Raw genomic sequence first — 17,803 nt, forward strand, 5'->3', positions numbered from 1 at the left:
GTTGTCTAGAGACTAGGGTGGACAGTGGGCATGTCTATGGGGCATTGTCTTAATTAACTATGATGGGAAGACCTATTTACTACAGGTGGGAAGAGATCCTATACACAAGCAGAGAAAGAACTGGGCATAGCATGCATCAATACATTGTTCTCTGCTCTTGACTGGATGCGCTGTGAGCAAGGCACGCTCAAGCTCCTGCTGCTATGGCTTCCCTGTCATGATGGATTGTGTCTTCGCTACTGTTCTATTGCTGTGAAGAGACACCATGACCAACGCAACTTAGAAAGCATTTAATCCGAGCCTTGTTTATAATTTCAGAGGGTGAGTCTATGAGCATCATGGTGGGAGCATGATAGCAGGCAGGCAGGCACGGCACTGCTGCCATAGCTGAGAGCTTACAAGTTGAGACAACTACCAGGCAGAGAGACCACGCCTAGCCTGGGCTTCTGAAGCCTCAAAGCCTACCCCCAGTGACACATCTCCTACAATAAGGGCCACGCCTCCTAATTCTTCTTAAATAGTACAACTGGGAATCAAACATTCAAAGATACGAGCCTATGGGGACCATTCTCATTAAACCACCACAGACTGTAACCTGAATAGACTGTGAGCCAAACTGATTTTTGCTCCCTTAAGCGGCTTGTGTTAGGGTATTTTTATCACAGCAATGGGAAACAAAACTAAGACAGGGACATAAATCCCCAATGGGATCCACCATTTCTCAGACTTGGCACTGGAACACTAGAACCTCACAGGCATCCCAGGGAAGACAGACCTTCCTGGCCAGCTGCCTCCCCATTCAAAGGTAGGTGTGGAAGTCCCTGGTCAATGCACTTTTTTTTTTTTTTTTTTTTTTTTTTTTTTTGCTGCTCATGTCACAGCAGGGCAGAGAAGAGGGTCCAGGCTTCCCTAGACCATGAGTAAAAGCGAAGGGTGATTGGAAAAGGAGCATGTCCCTGCACTATTATCAGGATTCCTCGAGAGTTGAGAGCTTTCCCACTGGGTGGCGCATGCCTTTAACCCCAGCACTCAGAAGGCAGAGGCAGGGGGAGCTCTATGAGTTCGAGGCCAGCCTGGTCTACAAGAGCTAGTTCCAGGACAGGCTCCAAAGCTAGAGAGAAACCCTGTCTCGAAAAAACAAAAACCAAACCAAACCAAATGTTCCTGGGAAAGGGAAAGAGTAGTGTATATAAGGAAGGGAGAAAGGAGAAATATGAAATAGCACAGATTTTACCTGCTGGGTGAGTCACAGGGGCCACCTGCTTAGATTTCTAGGTTCTTGAATCTCAGGACAATGAATTGTATCAGAAATACATAGCTAACAATAGAGGCAATTTATTTAAAAAAATTGCAAAGATACTCTGGAGGTTGGGAATAGACTAGTGGGAAAACGCAGAAATTCCAGTCTTTAGCCGTAATCTCATGAACCTTTTCAAGGCCATTTCCACACCACCTGCCTCCTCTAGGCCAAGTTTTTCTCCTATGTGCTGTTCGTTGAGTAGCCCGGGCAGGGAAGGGTCTCCAGGCACTAGCAACTGGCTTTTTCATGCCTTATTCTTTTTTCTTTTTCTAATGTGTCTGGGTGCTTTGCCTGTTTTGTGCACCACGTGTGTGCAGTGCTCATGAGGTCAGAAGAGGGCCTCGGGCGTTACTGGTGTAGCAGACCATTGTTAGCCGCCACGTGCCAGGAACTTATCCTGAGTCCCCTGGAAGTGCAGTGTCTTTAACCGCTGAGCCATCTCTGCAGGCCCTCATACCTAATTCTGATCCCTCTTCCTCTCTCTCCACATCCCTACTCTTCTGCCGCACTTGCACTGTGCTAGAGTTTGGCACTTGGTGGCAGGGTTGCAGTATTCAATTTAAAAACCAGGAACTTAGCCGGGCGGTGGTGGCGCACGCCTTTAATCCCAGCACTCGGGAGGCAGAGGCAGGCGGATCTCTGTGAGTTCGAGGCCAGCCTGGTCTACAAGAGCTAGTTCCAGGACAGGAACCAAAAGCTACGGAGAAACCCTGTCTCGAAAAATTAAAAAAAAAAAAAACAAAAAAATAAAAACCAGGAACTTGCTAGAAACCACACAGATCCAAGCATAAAAACTGGCTGGGAGGAAAAGGCACATCTACAGACCCTCAAAAAAATCTCCGAATTTGCCAGACTGGAAGGGGGGGGGGCAGTTGATACTGCATAAGCAGGGGTAACCTTCAAACTGGGGGCGCACGAGTTCTAGTCTGCAGATAAGAAGAGAGAAACGGAGGAGGTTAAACTGCTCAAGCCATTGTAAAGTGTGAGATAGGGGAAACCCAGGCCCCCGACGGCCCGAGGCCACAGTGAAGGGCAAGAAGGCTGGGACCAAGAGTTGGGCCTCTCGGACCGTGAGGGCGGGGTCGCCGCGCGAAGCGCTCTGGGAATAGTAGGCGCTTTCTTTCCGCTCTCCTTCGGTCACTCGCTCTGAGCACCCAAGGACGTCCAGGCGGTGGGCGCAGAAACTCGCACTCTGCGACCGAAAGACTCTTTCCTCAAGCAGAGCCCACCTTTCGCCCTCTTGCGCGCGGCAGTTTGCAGCAGACTTCCGGCGCGCGGTACTGTGGGCATTGTAGTCCTCTCGCAGCCTCCCACTACGTACAAGCAGCCCACCGGACTACGTTTCCCTTCGGCCTGCGCGCGCCCCGAGCCGCGTCGGCGCCAGCCCCCTACGAGCCGAGAGTCTCCAAGATGGCCGCGTGGGGAAGGAGGCGTCTGGGTCCGGGCGGCGGTGGCTCCCGAGAGAGGTGAGCTGGGCTCGCGACTGCGGGCGGCCGCCGACCTTAGAGTAGGCGAAGCTTCTGTGCTACGCGCGACTCCGAATCGTGTGCTTGCTGCGCTCGGGGCCCAGTTCGCGGGGCCCTGGTGTGGGAGGAGCAGGCCGGCGCCACGGCCGGGGAGCGCGGGGAGCTCGACTAGGAGGGGTGGCGGCTCGCGATAGGCGGTCCGTGAACCGGGGTTGAGCGACTCCCAGGGCCGCGAGGCTGTTCTACGGAGCGGCGTGCAGGCTTTGGGCCACTGGCTCGCGCACGTGGCTGTCTGTGCCTGGGCGCCCGACGTGGCGTGGAGGGGCTCCTGGAAGGGGAGGAGGGCAGAGGTTCGCCGGGCGGTGTGCTGCTAGGGGCGTTTGCTGAGAGCAGCCGCGTGCCGGGCGCGCCTCCAAGGGCTTGCGCTTGGACGCCTTCGGAGCGGGCCGTCATCGCCACTCCTGAGGGTTCTCTGCAAGCGGTTCTGCCCTAAGTCCTTTAAAGTGACCTTTTCTACCGGAGGCGTTTGGGGGCGCTAGGGGTTTGTTTCTTCCCGGTGATTGCCCGAAGATGAGAGCAGTTGGCGTGTTTCATGTTGAACTTGTGGGTTTTTCCTCCTGCGGAGTATTTTTAGCTAATAGGTTACTAGAAACTGTTCAGACACTAGAAGTTTGGGGAGAAGGGTACTGTATATCGGTGGAACTACTAAACTGCCAAGTTCGTTTTGCAAAAGCCTTCGCATTTTATTGTCAGTTGAAAAGTAAACCTGGCTATCTTTTTCTTTTCCGATGAATACTGTTAAACATAAAAGTTCTGTCTCAACTAATCTGCATTGTTCGTTTGGACTGGTGCATCCCATGTTCCTTGCTGTTGCCTACAAAGCTTTCCCATCCCACACGAGTCTTCCTGCTTGGCAGTAGTGATAGCCTTCGTTTTATTCTTGAGTTTGCTTATGAAAAAGAATCTAGTCTGCATTTACCGTTCCTTGGGAAAGCAGTGGCAAGGAGTGGTTTTTCTGACTTTATTTCTTAGATAAGAACATCAAAAGTGACAATTTTTGTTGTTTTTCATGCCCTTAAGCCCTAAGGAACACTTTCAGGATATTTAATTTCAGCCCCTCAGTAATAGGAAAGAACCTTCCCAGAAGACCCAGTGTCAGATAAAGATACTTTTAGAGTTAAGATCTCTCTGTGTAGTTCTAGCTGTCCTGCAACTCACTTTATAGACAAGGTTGGCCTTGAACTCACAGAGCTAAATCTGCCTCTGCCTCCCAAGTGCAGGATTAAAGGTGTGGGTCACCACACCCTACCATACTCTTACTCTGGGATACAGACTGAAAGGGCCACACATGGGTACCTCAAGCATGGGACAAGAGCCTTATGCTGTATAGCCTACCTAAAAAAAATAAATACAATTAAAGTATTATAATTTATAATTATAAGTATAATTATAAATATATATATGTAAGTATTATAATACAAGTCAATTAAAATTTGACTTGAAGCAAATATTAATTTAACCAGTTTGTCGGCCAGCCACCCATAGTAGGAGTCCAGTTCTTGATTGAGCTTCAACAGCTTTTAAGGGGATTTAAATCAAATGCAGACAGATTTCACTGTTAAACTAGATAGTAGCTGACTCTTCAGAACAACTTCTGTTTAGTTCCTCACCTGAGAACTTGACTAATTGAGGTTATCTGCATGGGTCCTGTAGGTGTACAGGTGGTGACCTTTGGCCAGGAACTGCGGGTTCTACCCATGCATGCAGATGTTGTGTGTCTGCCAGGAATGGGGCATCAGATTTTATGATGTGAGAGTTACTACCATCTGTCTTCCTGGTAGGTGATGTGTAGTGACTGGAGGCTTACCCCTTTGTGGGAAGGCCCTTGCCAAAGGACTTATTCTCAGGATCCCATCTCCTTAAGGCCCTCCCTTTCTGAGCAGTGTATGGAAACATAACTTCCCCTGGCTACCAAGCTGACTTCTGGGCATACCTCCATTCCTGCTCACTTGGTGGCCTGACTGGGTGGAACAGACCAGAATAATTGTATGCTCAGCATCATAGATTGTGAGGACTGGGTGTATTATTGGCTCTCACGACACAAGTAAACTGTTTATGGCTCCTAAGTGACTTTGTTCCATGTCACATTTGGACGGACTCAAATTTCAGCTTCATGTTAAGAATACTGCAGAGCCATGCGGTGGTGGTGGTGCACGCCTTTAATCCCAGCACTCAGGAGGCAGAGGCAGGCGGATCTCTGTGAGTTTGAGGCCAGCCTGGTCTACAAGAGCTAGTTCCAGGACAGGCTCCAAAACTACAGAGAAACCCTGTCTTGAGAAACAAAAGGAACTTCAGAGTTGCACACACCTTGCCGCCTGCCCTCTGCTGAAACTGAAGGAGCTGCTGTGTGGTTTGTGGCAAGGGCTGGAGTGGGCGTTGCTTTGAACAGACGTATTTGCCAGTGGCTGCATACTCGAGCATATGTTGTATTTAATTCCTTGCTTGATGCTGGTTGGCAGCTTAGTGTGCAGTGGCTCTTGCTTTGCCTGCTTCTTAATTCCAGAAACACAGGCTAGTACTAGAGCTGAGTGACAGCCATTGCAGCAGTTGAGTAGCTGCTAGCCATACATATGTGATGGTTACACTGACATTAGAATTAAACACAATGAAAAATTTAGCTCTTAAATCACAGGCCATGTTTTGGGTGCCCGGTACTCACTTTGGGATAATGGCTAAGAATAGAGAAAACTTTTCCATCAGCTCAGTAAGTAGCTAGGGACAGTGCTGATCTAGACTGAAATTGGAGGGGGAAAGGAGCAAACTGAGAGCTGCTTATGTGTTGATTTTTCTCTCCACTCCATTAAATCTAGGGAAACAACAGTATTTGTAATGAAGAACATCAAACTCTGAACTGTAACCTGAATTCTTGTCCAAAATTGAGCATACTGACAGCGAGTACAGCAAACAGATTGCCGTTTGTCCTGCTGGCCTCTTTGAGGCACACTTACCCATCTAGGAAAGCAGAGCAGGTATTCTGCCACCTGTGTGCCAGCCTGGACCAGCTCTCAGACAGCCCTGCCTATCCTTTCTTGGGCTTCTTGGTGCTGCTCTCAGGGCCCCTCATCCCTGAGATCTCCATGATTGTTGGAATGTGAGTATAGCCCTGCACTCTGAATTCGTTTTTTTTTTTTTTTTTTTTTTTTTTTTTTTTTTTTTTTTTTTGCTGAGCTTATGAAGATACTTGATCTGTGTCTGATACAGGACTGCCTGAGATATTCAAGCTTTCTTCTGTTCTGTGCATTTGTTAGGCAGTCAGTAATTACGGAGTTCCCTCCACATCCTTCCCTCCTCCTCTTGGAAGACTATGTCATTTGTGAGGTCCCAGGGGCCATATAGAGTTAGTGCCTACTCCACTTAAAAAGCCATGTGAACAGATTGGTTTACATTTCTGGGGTGATAGACCCCCCTTTCTGTTCTGATCTTCCCTTTTAGAGCTAGGGGCTCCAGGAATTTGAGGCATTTCATATTTTAAGAGGTTCCCATGCTGGCTTGGGTATATGGCAATTTTCTTTTCTCCTGGTCTGGATGAGGTAAGCAGGCCTGAGTCATACACCAAAGTTTCTTGCTCTATAACCCCTGCTAGCTGTGTTGGCTAGTGAGAGGTGACAGCACCTATGGTTGAGCCACATGTTCTGCTCACAGATCTGAATGTGTACATCAACCACTGTGCCATGGTCCAGCCTTTGGGCTGTATTTCTGATGTCCTGGGTTTTACTCAAGCAGTCTGGGTTCTACTTGCCTTGATTTCTGCTTCTGTGGACAAGTCAAGTTCTGCAGGCTCATCTCATTGGGTCCCACCTCTGAGAAAGGCAGAGTTGATAGTGTCCAAGAGGAGGAAGGGCTGAGGCCACGCTTGCCTAGCTTGGGTTGAGCATGATTTGTTCTTGAGTGTGTGAAGAGCTGTGGGTGGGGTAGGAAGTGTGATTTAGGAGCCAGCATACACAGAGGGGTGCCGACAGCAACTGTGATGGGCACAGAGTTCCTGGGAAAAGGCAGTGGCCCACAGATTTTCCCCACAGTTCTTCAGATGAAATCTGTACAGTCTGGCATCTGCTGATCATTGGGGTTAACACTGGTTGCCTGTCAGTGCTTGAAGTGTGCCAGAGGAGTTGAGGTTTTTACTTTATTGAGTAATTAATTTACATTTAAATAGTTGCGGGTGTTTTACTATTGCCCTCTTCGATTTTTGCACCCAGCCAGATCATTCAGTGCTTTGGGAGACCAGGGAAATTGACTCAGGATAGCAAAGTGTTTTGCCCTTGGGCTTAAATGTGTAAACTTGAGGGACAACAGAGGGGGAGGCTAGGGAAAGTGGGGCAGGTGGAGGGGCAGGTGGAGGGACAGGAGATACTCATATAATAGTATTTGTAAGAACACAAGATTTGTGGGATTTTGGTTTTGGATGTTTTTGTTTGTTTGGTTTTTCAAGGCAGGGTTTCTCTGTGTAGCCCTGGCCATCCTGGGACTCACTCTGTAGACCAAGTTTACCATCGGAGTGCTGGGATTAAAAGCATGCACCACTGCCAGGCAAGATTTGTTTTAATGGTGTGTGGGTGCTTGGGGCATCCATAAGAAACCATTTGATCTTGAATTTGGAGTTGCAGGTGGTTTTGAGCCACCTCATGTGGGTGTTGGGAACTGGTGTTCTCAGCAAGGGCAGCACTATTGTGACAGTTAAGGGTCTCCTCATCCTACAGTCCTGCTGAGAAAAGGATGGTTCTGTTTCCTTGTTTTATTCACACAAACACTGTGCTATTTGGTGGGGAGAGGTCTGTCCAGACCCAGAATGCAATCTTGACTGTATACTTCCTAGGCCCCAGATTCCCAGGCAGGGTTCAGATGAGAACCCACATCTAAACTAGCAACTGGTATTCGTTTGGTTTTTTTTTTTCTTTTTGGTTTTTATTTTTTGTTTTTTAAACAACTGAGGATGTCTTCTTCATCAAGGCATCCCTATCTAACACTCTCTGAGAGTGACAGGTTCCCAAGAATGTTTGTAATGAAGGAGAGGAAGAGAAAATCTTGTGACATTTAAGGTATCTAGGACCTGAAAATAGAGTCAGTAGTCAGTTTGCTTTTCTGTTTTGTTTTGCTTTTTTTTTGAGACAGGGTCTCTCAAGGTAGTCCAAACTGTCCTACTTTTTGCTCTGAAAACATGATCACTTTTGCAGTTTCTTATGATATTGCATTCCACCTCCACCCCCAGGTCCAGAAAACCCATTTCTGGCTAACCAGACACGACTTTCTGGGAATGAAAGAATGCAGAAAGAGCAGGGCCGAGGTGGTTGCACGCCTTTAATCCCAGCCCTCGGGAGGCAGAGGCAGGTGTATCAAGGCCAGCCAGGTCTACAAGAAACCTGTCTTCCAAAAACAAACAAACAAACAAAAAAACCCACAAGAATGCAGAAAGATCAAACAATTGACCCTTTGCTGCAGAGGACGGGGAGACCCAGACTAGGCTATTTCAAAGGGAACCTGACACTTTGCTCCTGTGAGAGGTCTCCCCGTGGTCTGGTGACTGAGAAGCTCTTCTGCCTCAGTGTTGGGGATACACATGCCAAGGGGAGAGATAGCTCAGCTAAATTTATGAGCACTGGCTGCTCTTCAGAGGACCTATGTTTAATTCCGAGCATCCACGGTTATTGTAGGGAAGCCGCTTGTTGGTTCATGGCTGCTTAGCCCCAAAATAATCACACAGAACTCTGTTCTTTTGTGTCTAGGATTCCTTTCCAAGCTTTCTCAGGTTTTATGTGGATTTTAGTCCACCATGTTGGTGTGCTAGTTTGTTGGCGGAGGCCGCTTGTTTGTTCCCAGTCGCTTAGCCCCTGAAATAATCACACAGAAACTGTATTATTTAAGGCACTGCTTGGCTCATTAGCTCTAGCTTCTTATTGGCTAACTCTTACGTGTTGATTTAACCCATTTCTATTAATCTGTGTATTGCTATGTGGCTGTGGCTTACTGGCTAAAGTTTTGTCTGGCTCCTGCAGGGCTATGTGGCTTCTCTCTGACCCCATCCTTCTTTTTCCCAGCATTCAGTTTAGTCGTTGTATCCCGTCCCCCTTCTTCACCCCCACCTCTATTCCCTGCATGCAGGCCCAAGACAGTTCATTTGTTGTTGTTGTTGTTGTTTGGTTTTTTTTGTTTTTAGATTTTATTTATTATGTATATAGTGTTCTGCCTCCGTGTATGCCTGCATGCCAGAAGAGGGCACCAGATCTCACCGCAGATGGTTGTGATTCACCATGTAGTTGAACTCAGGACTTCTGGAAGAGCAGCCAGTGCTCTTAACCACTGAGCCATCTCTCCAGCCCCCAAGACAGTTTCTTTATTCATTAATGGTAATCACAACATACAGAGGGAAATCCCATATCACATGGTTTCTGTCCTCCTTAGGTTACTGCACACATGATATGCCAACATATATGTAGGCAAAACTTTCATACACACAAGATAAAATGTATTCCTATATATGCGTGTTTTTAAAAATCGGTCTTGAAACTGGAGAGATGGCTTAGTGTTTTAAAAACATGTATTCTTACAGAGGACCTGAGTTCAATTCATAGCACCCACATCAGGCAGCTTACAACTGTTTGTAACTCCAGCTCCAGGGGACAGCACTAACCTCAGATACATGCACATATACAGACTACACACATACACACAAATAAACAATAATTTTTAAAAATTGGTTTTGGCTCAGTGGTTAAAAGTGATGTCATAGTTGTGATGGCACATACCCCTCATCCCAGTGTTTGTTACATAGTGAGGCCAGGTCTGAACACAAACAAAAGGAAGCTTGACCGCTGGCTCTGCTATACATTTTCAGGCTCCAGATACCGTAATTGCCACAATAGTTTTTCTCTCCTGTTCCTCATTACAGACATTTCTTGGACACCTGCTTCATACAGGCAGAGCTAGATAGGGATGCTTTGATGGGAGTGGCTTCAGTTGTTTAAAAAAAGAAGCACCAGTTGCTAGCCTAGGTGTGACCTTTCCATTTGAACACTGCTTGGGAATCTGGAGTCTAGGAAGTGGAACATCAGGTTGAGTTCTAGGTCTAGAGAGATATCACTCACCACCCTATCCCATCCCCAGGATACAAAATTGTCCTCTTCTTAGCAGGATTGTAGGATGAGGCCAGTATAACATAGCTAGGAGACCCTGGGAGCTTGCTTCTGTGGCTTTAGGCACAGAACCAGATACCAGGGTGGGAGGTTAGCCACTGTTGCTTGCCTTTGCAGTGGGAGTCCCATTGGTATCTGGTCTCTGTGCTAAGGGGTACATTGTTGAATTTGGTTTGTTGTGAGGCAGGGTCTCCTGTAACCAGGCTTGCATTGAACTTGGTGTGTAGCAGAGGTTACCCTGGGCTTCCACAAGTACTCTCTCCACCATGCCACATTCCCAGCTTGACTTTAGTTTAATTTCTCCTTGGGAAAGGAGTCTTGCTAAGTATCCCAGACTGGCTTGGAACTCATAATCGTCTTTTTTTTTATTTGTTGGTGATGGAGGAAGATCATTGGTTAAATAAAAAGAAACTGCTTGGCTCTCATTGGTTAGAGATAGGTGGGAGGAGTAAACAGAACAGAACGCTGGGAGGAAGAGGAAGTGAGCTCAGACTCCACAGCTCTCCTCTCGGGAGCAGATGCCTCAGAGAGATGCCATGCTCCGCTCTCCTGGGCAGATGCACGCGATGAAGCAAGCCGCCAGGTTAGACATGCTGAACCTTTCCCAGTAAGACCGGTACTCACAGATTATTAGAGATGGGTTGATCGGGATGTGAGAATTAGCCTGTAAGGGCTAGAGCTAAAGGGCCAAGCAGTGTTTAAATGAATACAGTTTGTGTGTTGTTATTTCGGAGCATAACCGAGCAGGCGGCCGGGGTGCTGGGGACGCAGCCCCACCGCCCCTTATTACTACATGTTGGTTTTTTTGTTTTGTTTTGAAGCAGGGTTTCTCCTTGTGGCCCTAGCTGTCCTGAAACTCGCTCTGTAGACCAGGCCGCCCTCAAACTCAAGAGATCTGCTTGCCTTAGCCTTCTGGATAGCTGGTACTACAATTATGTCCCCACCATGCCCAGTTGAGATTTTTCTTTTTAAGAAAAATTTGTTTTCTATTATGAAAGAAGTGTGGGCTGGGGAGCTAGCTTGAGTGGGTAAGAGTGCTTGTGTTGCAAGCATGAGTACTTGAGTTCAGATTCTTTGCACTCACATAAAAGACTGGGCATGACTGTGTATACCTGTTACCTCAGCGTTTGGAGGGGCAAGCAGAGAAATAGGTAGATTCTCAAGACCTGTTAGCCAACCAGCCTAGTCACATTGCAAACTTCTGGTTTGGTGGTGTTAGAAATGGGTCTGGGGTCTCAGGGAACTGACCATACAGTGAAACAAAAAAAAGGTTTCTGCAGAAGGGTGTCCAGCTGCATATCGAGCCAGATATACAGGCCAGCATAGGCAGCAGAGCCTCACATTCTTACGGCATCTGGTAATGTAAACATAACACTGTTGATAAGGGAAGTGTAATTTTTTTTTTGTGAGTTCCATATTTATTTAGTGAACTATAAAGAAGAGGAGGAGAGCAGAGAGGCAGAGAGAAGGGAGAGAGAGAGAAGGGAGAAACATAGCTGCCTCTTCGAGAGGGAGACAGAAAAGGAAGAGGCTCAGGCTGCAAACAGGAAGCGGGAAGTGTAATTTTTGAGGACAGGAGGCGCACAGTCTTTGAGCACATACTTTTTATTTATTTATTTATTTATTAAAGATTTCTGTCTCTTCCCCGCCACCGCCTCCTATTTCCCTCCCCCTCCCCCAATCAAGTCCCCCTCCCTTGTCAGCCCAAAGAGCAATCAGGGTTCCCTGCCCTGTGGGAAGTCCAAGGACCACCCACCTCCTTCCAGGTCTAGTAAGGTGAGTATCCAAACTGCCTAGGCTCCCCCAAAGCCAGTACGTGCAGTAGGATCAAAAACCCATTGCCATTGTTCTTGAGTTCTCAGTAGTCCTCATTGTCCGCTATATTCAGCGAGTCCGGTTTTATCCCAGGCTTTTTCAGACCCAGGCCAGCTGGCCTTGTTGAGTTCCCGATAGAACATCCCCATTTTCTCAGTGTGTGGGTGCACCCCTCGCGGTCCTGAGTTCGTTGCTCGTGCTCTCTCTCCTTCTGCTCCTGATTTGGACCTTGAGATTTCTGTCCAGTGAACACATACTTTGATCTTAGTCAAATGTTAGGTGTGGGCTTGTCTGCCCACAGCTCTAGAACTCGAAAGAGTAAGCTCACAGGCTGGTCCCCGTGGGGGGAAGAGCAAAGCCAAGCCCAGCACAAAAGATGCTGGTGCAGCTAATATGGAAACTTCCTTTGTTTCATTCACTCCTGACAGAAAAGACAGCACATTTTACTTAAGTTCCACAAGTGCCTGGCAACTCTGGGTGTTTTTCCAAAAGAATTGAAAACAGGGCTACAGAAGTGGCTCAATGGTTAAGAACACTGACTGACTGACTGACTGACTGCTCTTCCAGAGGACCTGGGTTCAGTTCCCAAGATCTGACTCCCTCACATTTGTGTGTGTGTGTGCGTGCAAAATACCAATGCACATAAAATAAAAATAAATTTTAAAAAATTGAAAACAGGAAATGGTGTGGGCAAATAGATGGCTCAGCAGGTAGAAATATTTGCCTGGTGAGAGGTCTATCCTTAGAACCACATAAGGTTAGGAGAGAGCCGATATCTACGAGTTGTCCTGTGACTTCCCTGCACGTACACTTATACAAAACAATGAAGTATTAGCCAGACTTGGTGGTGTACACCTTTAATCCCAGCATTCAAGAGGCAGAGTTCAAGGTCAGCCTTGTCTATATAGCAAGTTCCAGAACAACTAGGGTTATAAAGTGAGACCCTGTCTCCAAAAGAAGAAAAACCTACCAAAAAAAAAAAGGCGCCAGGTCCGTGGTATTAGGGACTAGTTCAGTGGGTTTGACTTTGGATTTACACCTTATGGAGATTGGTTGTTTAATAATGTAGCTGTAGCCGGGCGGTGGTGGCGCACGCCTTTAATCCCAACACTCGGGAGGCAGAGGCAGGCGGATCTCTGTGAGTTCAAGACCAGCCAGTGATACTGTGTTTGCAGCAGCAACAAGAACCCCCCCCCCAAAAAAAAACTTGTACTTACCACTTAGCTGCCTTGCCCCACATAGCCCCTCAATTGGAGACCTCCTTGCTCCTTGCTTATAAAGCCTCATTTCCTTACTCTTCATGGTTGACAATTGAAGACAGGCTTGAATGACAGAGCTTATTAATTTTGTACCAAGTGACACATGAGAGGAGCCTGCTGCTTTCACCCCCATTACAGGGTGCTGTACCGTCCTCTGCCTGGGTAGTGGGCAGCCCAGTTAGTTCTTTCTCACTTAGCAAGCACCAGCTCTCGAACAGGTGTTTTTAGACTTGGGAAGATTGACATTTGAGATTTGACCTTGGGTGGGGGTGAGACAGGGATTACAGAGCCCTCCACACAGCCTGCCAGACATTCTCAGGGCACCTGTGTCCCAGAGAGTTTCCTTATAGCTGGCTGCAGTGCCAGCATTTCCAAGTGACTCCTCTCCCTTCCCAACGCTGGCTAACCTAGGCAGACCCATGACCTGAGGTCCTGAGCAAGGTTGCCACCTGCTCCACTGAAGGCTCAGGACAGAGTGACCTCTCACCCAGTGTCAGCAAAGTGCGTGGCACAGTGTTCTTCCCCCACCCCCTTTCTTTCTGAGACAAAATTTTGCTGTAGCTTTGGAGCCTGTCCTAGAACTAGCTAGCTCTTGTAGACCAGGCTGGCCTCGAACTCACAGAGGTCCACCTGCCTCTGCCTCCTGAGTGCTGGGATTAAAGGTGTGTGCCTCCACCACCCGGTGGCCCAGTGTTCTTTGTTCTTAATTAAGTTCCAGAGGTTGGACCAGGTGTAGGATCAAAGGCCATTTAGTGAAAAATGACTCCCTTTCCTTCTGGCCACCCAGTTCCCTCTTAATGATAGCCTTATTCTCAGATCTCCTTGCCTCCTAGATATTCAGGTGCTTTTATGTAAACAGGTGGATAACTAAAATAACACCCTACAGAGGTTGAGGAGATGGTTCTGTGGATAAAGTGCTCGCTCTGCTTGCAGGAGGGGCACCCAGATGAAAACTGGATGTGACAGCCTGTAACCCCAGCTAGGAAGGGAAGAGGCAAGTGGATCCCTGAAACTTCATGAATGATTGGTTTGGGCGTCACCATTTTATTCCTGGAAAAACGTTTCTAAAGATTCTGTCATACCAAAGGATGCCCAGGACTACTTTTCTTAAATGACTGTTCTTATAGAATTGATGTCTCTGGTAACTCCAGAGACTCCTGCTGGTACTCCTGCTTCCTCTGTTGGCTTGCTTTGCTTTTGTTTCATGCTGTATAGTTGGGCCAAGTCTAGAGTGGCTGGGAAAGGGCATTGGTGAGCATGTCTACAGAATCAGCTCAGTACATGAGAATTGGGTGGGCACAGCTATGTCTATAACTGCTGCAAGCTGTGACGTTCACAAAACTGCCTGCAGTGAGGACCTGTGAGAGTCTTGATCCACTGACTCAGCTCTTCACTCGCTGCATTTGCTTCGCGTCATCCCATATTATGGACCACTGGTCTTGTGTTTCCAGACATGTCTGTCTATAATCATGAACATGCTCATTCATCTGCCTTGACAAATAGCAAGATCTGGGCTCTCAGCCTGGCCTGGGTAGACTGGGTGCCGGCTAGTCATACAGAAGGTGCTGGGGACTGGCCAGGCTGAGGTCAGAAGTGTTATCTGCCTAGTGATAGGTTTTTAAGACAAGCAATCTGTCAGAGGTGCTGAGTGTGCTTTACTGACACAAATTGTTTCCCTGTGTTCAGGCTGGCCACATGCCTACGGGGTAGAGAAGGCCATGAAACTAAAAGTTGACTGGCATTGTAAGGGCACTACAATCCCAGCTTTTGAACCTACATTTTGCCTTGAGTGTTCCACAGGGGAGAGGGCTTGCCTCAGATTCTTTGTGCACAGGAATGTGCCCTATGTCCACTTTGAAAGCGGGCAGGACTTGTGGATAACTTGGACATAGCTCTGCCTAGAGTCATGGTTTCACAGATGGACATATAAATTGGCACTTTGACTTTGACTTTTATTGGCTTGTGGCCATGAGATCACAAAGGGAATCTCTTGACCAGGAGTGCACCCGCTTAAAGAATCTCTTACCCAGACAGGTGATGTTGGTGCACACCTTTAAATCCCAGCACTAGGGAGGCAGAGGCAGGCAGATCTCTGTCTTATAGGCCAGCATTATCTATAAGAACTAGTTCCAAGATAGCTACAGTTGTTACACAGAGAAACCCTGTATTTAAAAAAAACAAAACAAAAAAACCCTACCTGTTGTTTTTGAGACAGGGTTTCCCTGCGCAGCTCAAGATGACCTAGACCTCTTATCCTCCTGACTCAGGCTCCTAAGTGTTGGTTTTGCAAGCTTGTGCCACCTTGTCTGGTCTCGATTCTTTGACCCCTTCCTCAAGCTTACTTATTGGCTAAAAGTGTCTGAAAATAAGTCTTGTTGTGAACAAACTGCAGGCATCCTGCTCACCTTCCTCCCCTTGGAATGTGCTCTAAATGGAGACATCCCACAGAAGACCTTAATGGGGAAATAACTGCTCTCCAGTTGGGATCTTCAGCACCCTGGGAGGTATCAGGCAGCACGCAGCATAGCATGCCAGTGGACGGACTGCTTTGGCCATGTCCCATGCTGTGACTTTTTATTTTTGTGGTGATAGGTGAGGCCAGGAGCCCTGTGCAGACTAGGCAAGCTCTGCCATCTCCATTCCCCATGCTGAGGCTTCTAGTTCCACCCCAGAGAATAGCTTTCTCCCTGGGCTCAACTGACTAGGGGCATATGATTTAATTAATCCTTACCTGAGCCCAGTTTAATTACAGTCACTGTTTTGGGGTAAAGCATTTGTATTGCCTGAATCCAAGCCAGTGCTCTTTTTTTATTAAGGGGTGCTGGTCTGGGTATGGGGTTCCCTCACCCGGTACAGGGAGTACAGTCTGAGGGGGAGGTATTTTCGAGACAAAGTCTTGTAACTGTGTAGTTTTGGCTGTGTGGAACTCATTGTGTTGACCAGACTGGCTTTGAACTCAGATCTGCCTACCTCTGCCTCACAAGTATTGGGATCAAAAAAACATGCCAGGCTACCTTTGTGACCTTTTTGTTTCACTATTTCTTTCAGGGGGAGAAAATTGCTGTCTTGTGGGTTGGGTTCTGAAGCAAATGAACCCGTAAGTGGGCTATCCTTGAGGCTGAGGCAAACACTTGTCCAAATAAGCTAGACTGTTGAACCTAACCTCCTTGTCTTTTTCCCTCCACTAAAGGGTTAGCCTGTCAGCCACAGACTGCTACATAGTGCATGAAATCTACAGTGGGGAGAATGCCCAGGACCAGTTTGAGTATGAGCTGGAGCAGGCGCTGGAAGCCCAGTACAAGTACATTGTGATAGAGCCCACTCGAATTGGAGATGAGACAGCACGTTGGATCACTGTGGGCAATTGCCTACACAAGACGGCCGTGTTGGCTGGCACTGCCTGCCTCTTCACCCCATTGGCACTGCCCCTGGATTACTCCCACTACATCTCCCTGCCCGCTGGTGTGCTGAGCCTGACCTGCTGTACCCTCTATGGGATCTCCTGGCAGTTTGACCCTTGCTGCAAGTACCAGGTGGAGTATGATGCCTATAAACTGTCCCGCCTGCCTCTGCATACGCTCACCTCCTCCACACCAGTGGTGCTGGTTCGGAAGGACGACCTGCACAGAAAGAGATTGCACAACACAATAGCACTGGCTGCCCTGGTGTACTGTGTAAAGAAGATTTATGAGCTCTACGCTGTATGACTGCAGGAGAGTGGGACGCGAAGCAGAACCACAGGGCCCACAGGACTCAGATCCCTTCAGCAACACCTTGGGTTTTCTCCGCGAGGCAACAGCACCTGGGAAAGTGTTTGGTTTAATACTTGTTATTTTTAAACAAAAATAACAGATCATGGGTATGCCAAGGGTTTATTCAGCTCATTACAATAAGATGTCTATTTCCATAACCCAGGAGTGGGTCTCAGACTGTGGAAGTCTGACTGGGCAGTGGAATATGGATGGAGCCAACGCAACTTACTGAGGGGTGTGAACTTGCTGTGGGGGTGTCTTAAGTATATTGTTTAACTATACCATTCAGAAGCCAACCGGAAGCTATTGACCATTAAAATTATGAGAATTTCAACTTCTGTTCTCTCTTTATATGCCTGTGCCTGTAGCTGCTGCTGTATACGGGACGGGCACATGCTGCAGACACCCTGCTGCTGCTGCAACTTGTTGCAGCACAGTGGCACTAGAGCTGACATCCTGCCAAAAAGAATGCACAACATAGGACTAGCTACCATGGCTTCTGGCCTGCTGGTCTAGTCATGGCCTCAGTTGGCTGTTTGTCAGACATAATAGGATAAGATGGCCTTGGTCTTCCTTTGGTTCACCTGGGGATGCCAAGCCCAAAAGCCCTTCTCCAAAGACTGACTTAGGAGAACACAGAAAGCACAGACCTCTGCTGTTCCTACGTAGCCCTAAGTTCACCCCAGTGCCCCAGGCTGTGGGAGATGCCTCTGTTGAGAGCAGTGAGTCTTACAGTGTGTTTGGTTGGTTGGTTTTGGTTTTTCTGAGGCAGTCTTTCTTGCTGTGTAGACCAGCTGGGCCTGGAACTCAGATCTTTTGTTTGCCTCCTGGGTGCTGGGATTAAAGCATGTGCCACCACGCCCAGCTTTGTGTCTTTTTCCTAAGGCTTTCAGTAAGTGGAAAATGATTCCCCGCACAAAGGCTGAGGCATAGCGCTTCTGTGGTCTTTAGTAAACAGCCAAGCTAGCTTCTCCACAGGAAGTTCTGACACCCAGCATCAGGAAGGGGTCCTAACCTGGAGGTA

The 17,803-nt window shown here is 47.7% G+C and overlaps 1 protein-coding gene across 2 annotated transcripts; it reads left to right on the top strand.

Annotated features, from left to right (window-relative positions):
* The first annotated feature begins 2,542 nt into the window (after positions 1 to 2,542).
* Tmem11 (transmembrane protein 11) lies at positions 2,543 to 17,113 on the top strand. Of its 2 annotated transcripts, XM_041664844.1 has the most exons (3): positions 2,659 to 2,766; positions 5,637 to 5,917; positions 16,218 to 17,113. In XM_041664844.1, exons 2-3 carry the CDS (start codon positions 5,904 to 5,906, stop codon positions 16,732 to 16,734), a joined length of 531 nt encoding a protein of 176 aa, XP_041520778.1. In that variant the 5' UTR covers positions 2,659 to 2,766; positions 5,637 to 5,903; the 3' UTR covers positions 16,735 to 17,113. The 2 variants fall into 2 exon arrangements, with proteins under 2 accessions (XP_041520777.1, XP_041520778.1); XM_041664843.1 differs by lacking the exon at positions 5,637 to 5,917 and having other exon boundaries at positions 2,543 to 2,766.
* Positions 17,114 to 17,803: the final 690 nt, after the last annotated feature.

The sequence above is a fragment of the Microtus oregoni genome, unplaced genomic scaffold (genome assembly GCF_018167655.1).
Source record: "Microtus oregoni isolate MIOR12 unplaced genomic scaffold, Mior012 000015F_ref0000493, whole genome shotgun sequence".
NCBI classification, from domain to species: Eukaryota; Metazoa; Chordata; class Mammalia; order Rodentia; family Cricetidae; genus Microtus; species Microtus oregoni.

Bases quoted from the DNA above. Each gene is read 5' to 3' on its own strand.
- Tmem11 (XM_041664843.1), top strand. From the start codon at position 2,711: ATGGCCGCGTGGGGAAGGAGGCGTCTGGGTCCGGGCGGCGGTGGCTCC. The intron at 2,767-16,217 runs GTGAGCTGGGCT...CCTCCACTAAAG, and splicing joins GGCGGTGGCTCCCGAGAGAG to GGTTAGCCTGTCAGCCACAG.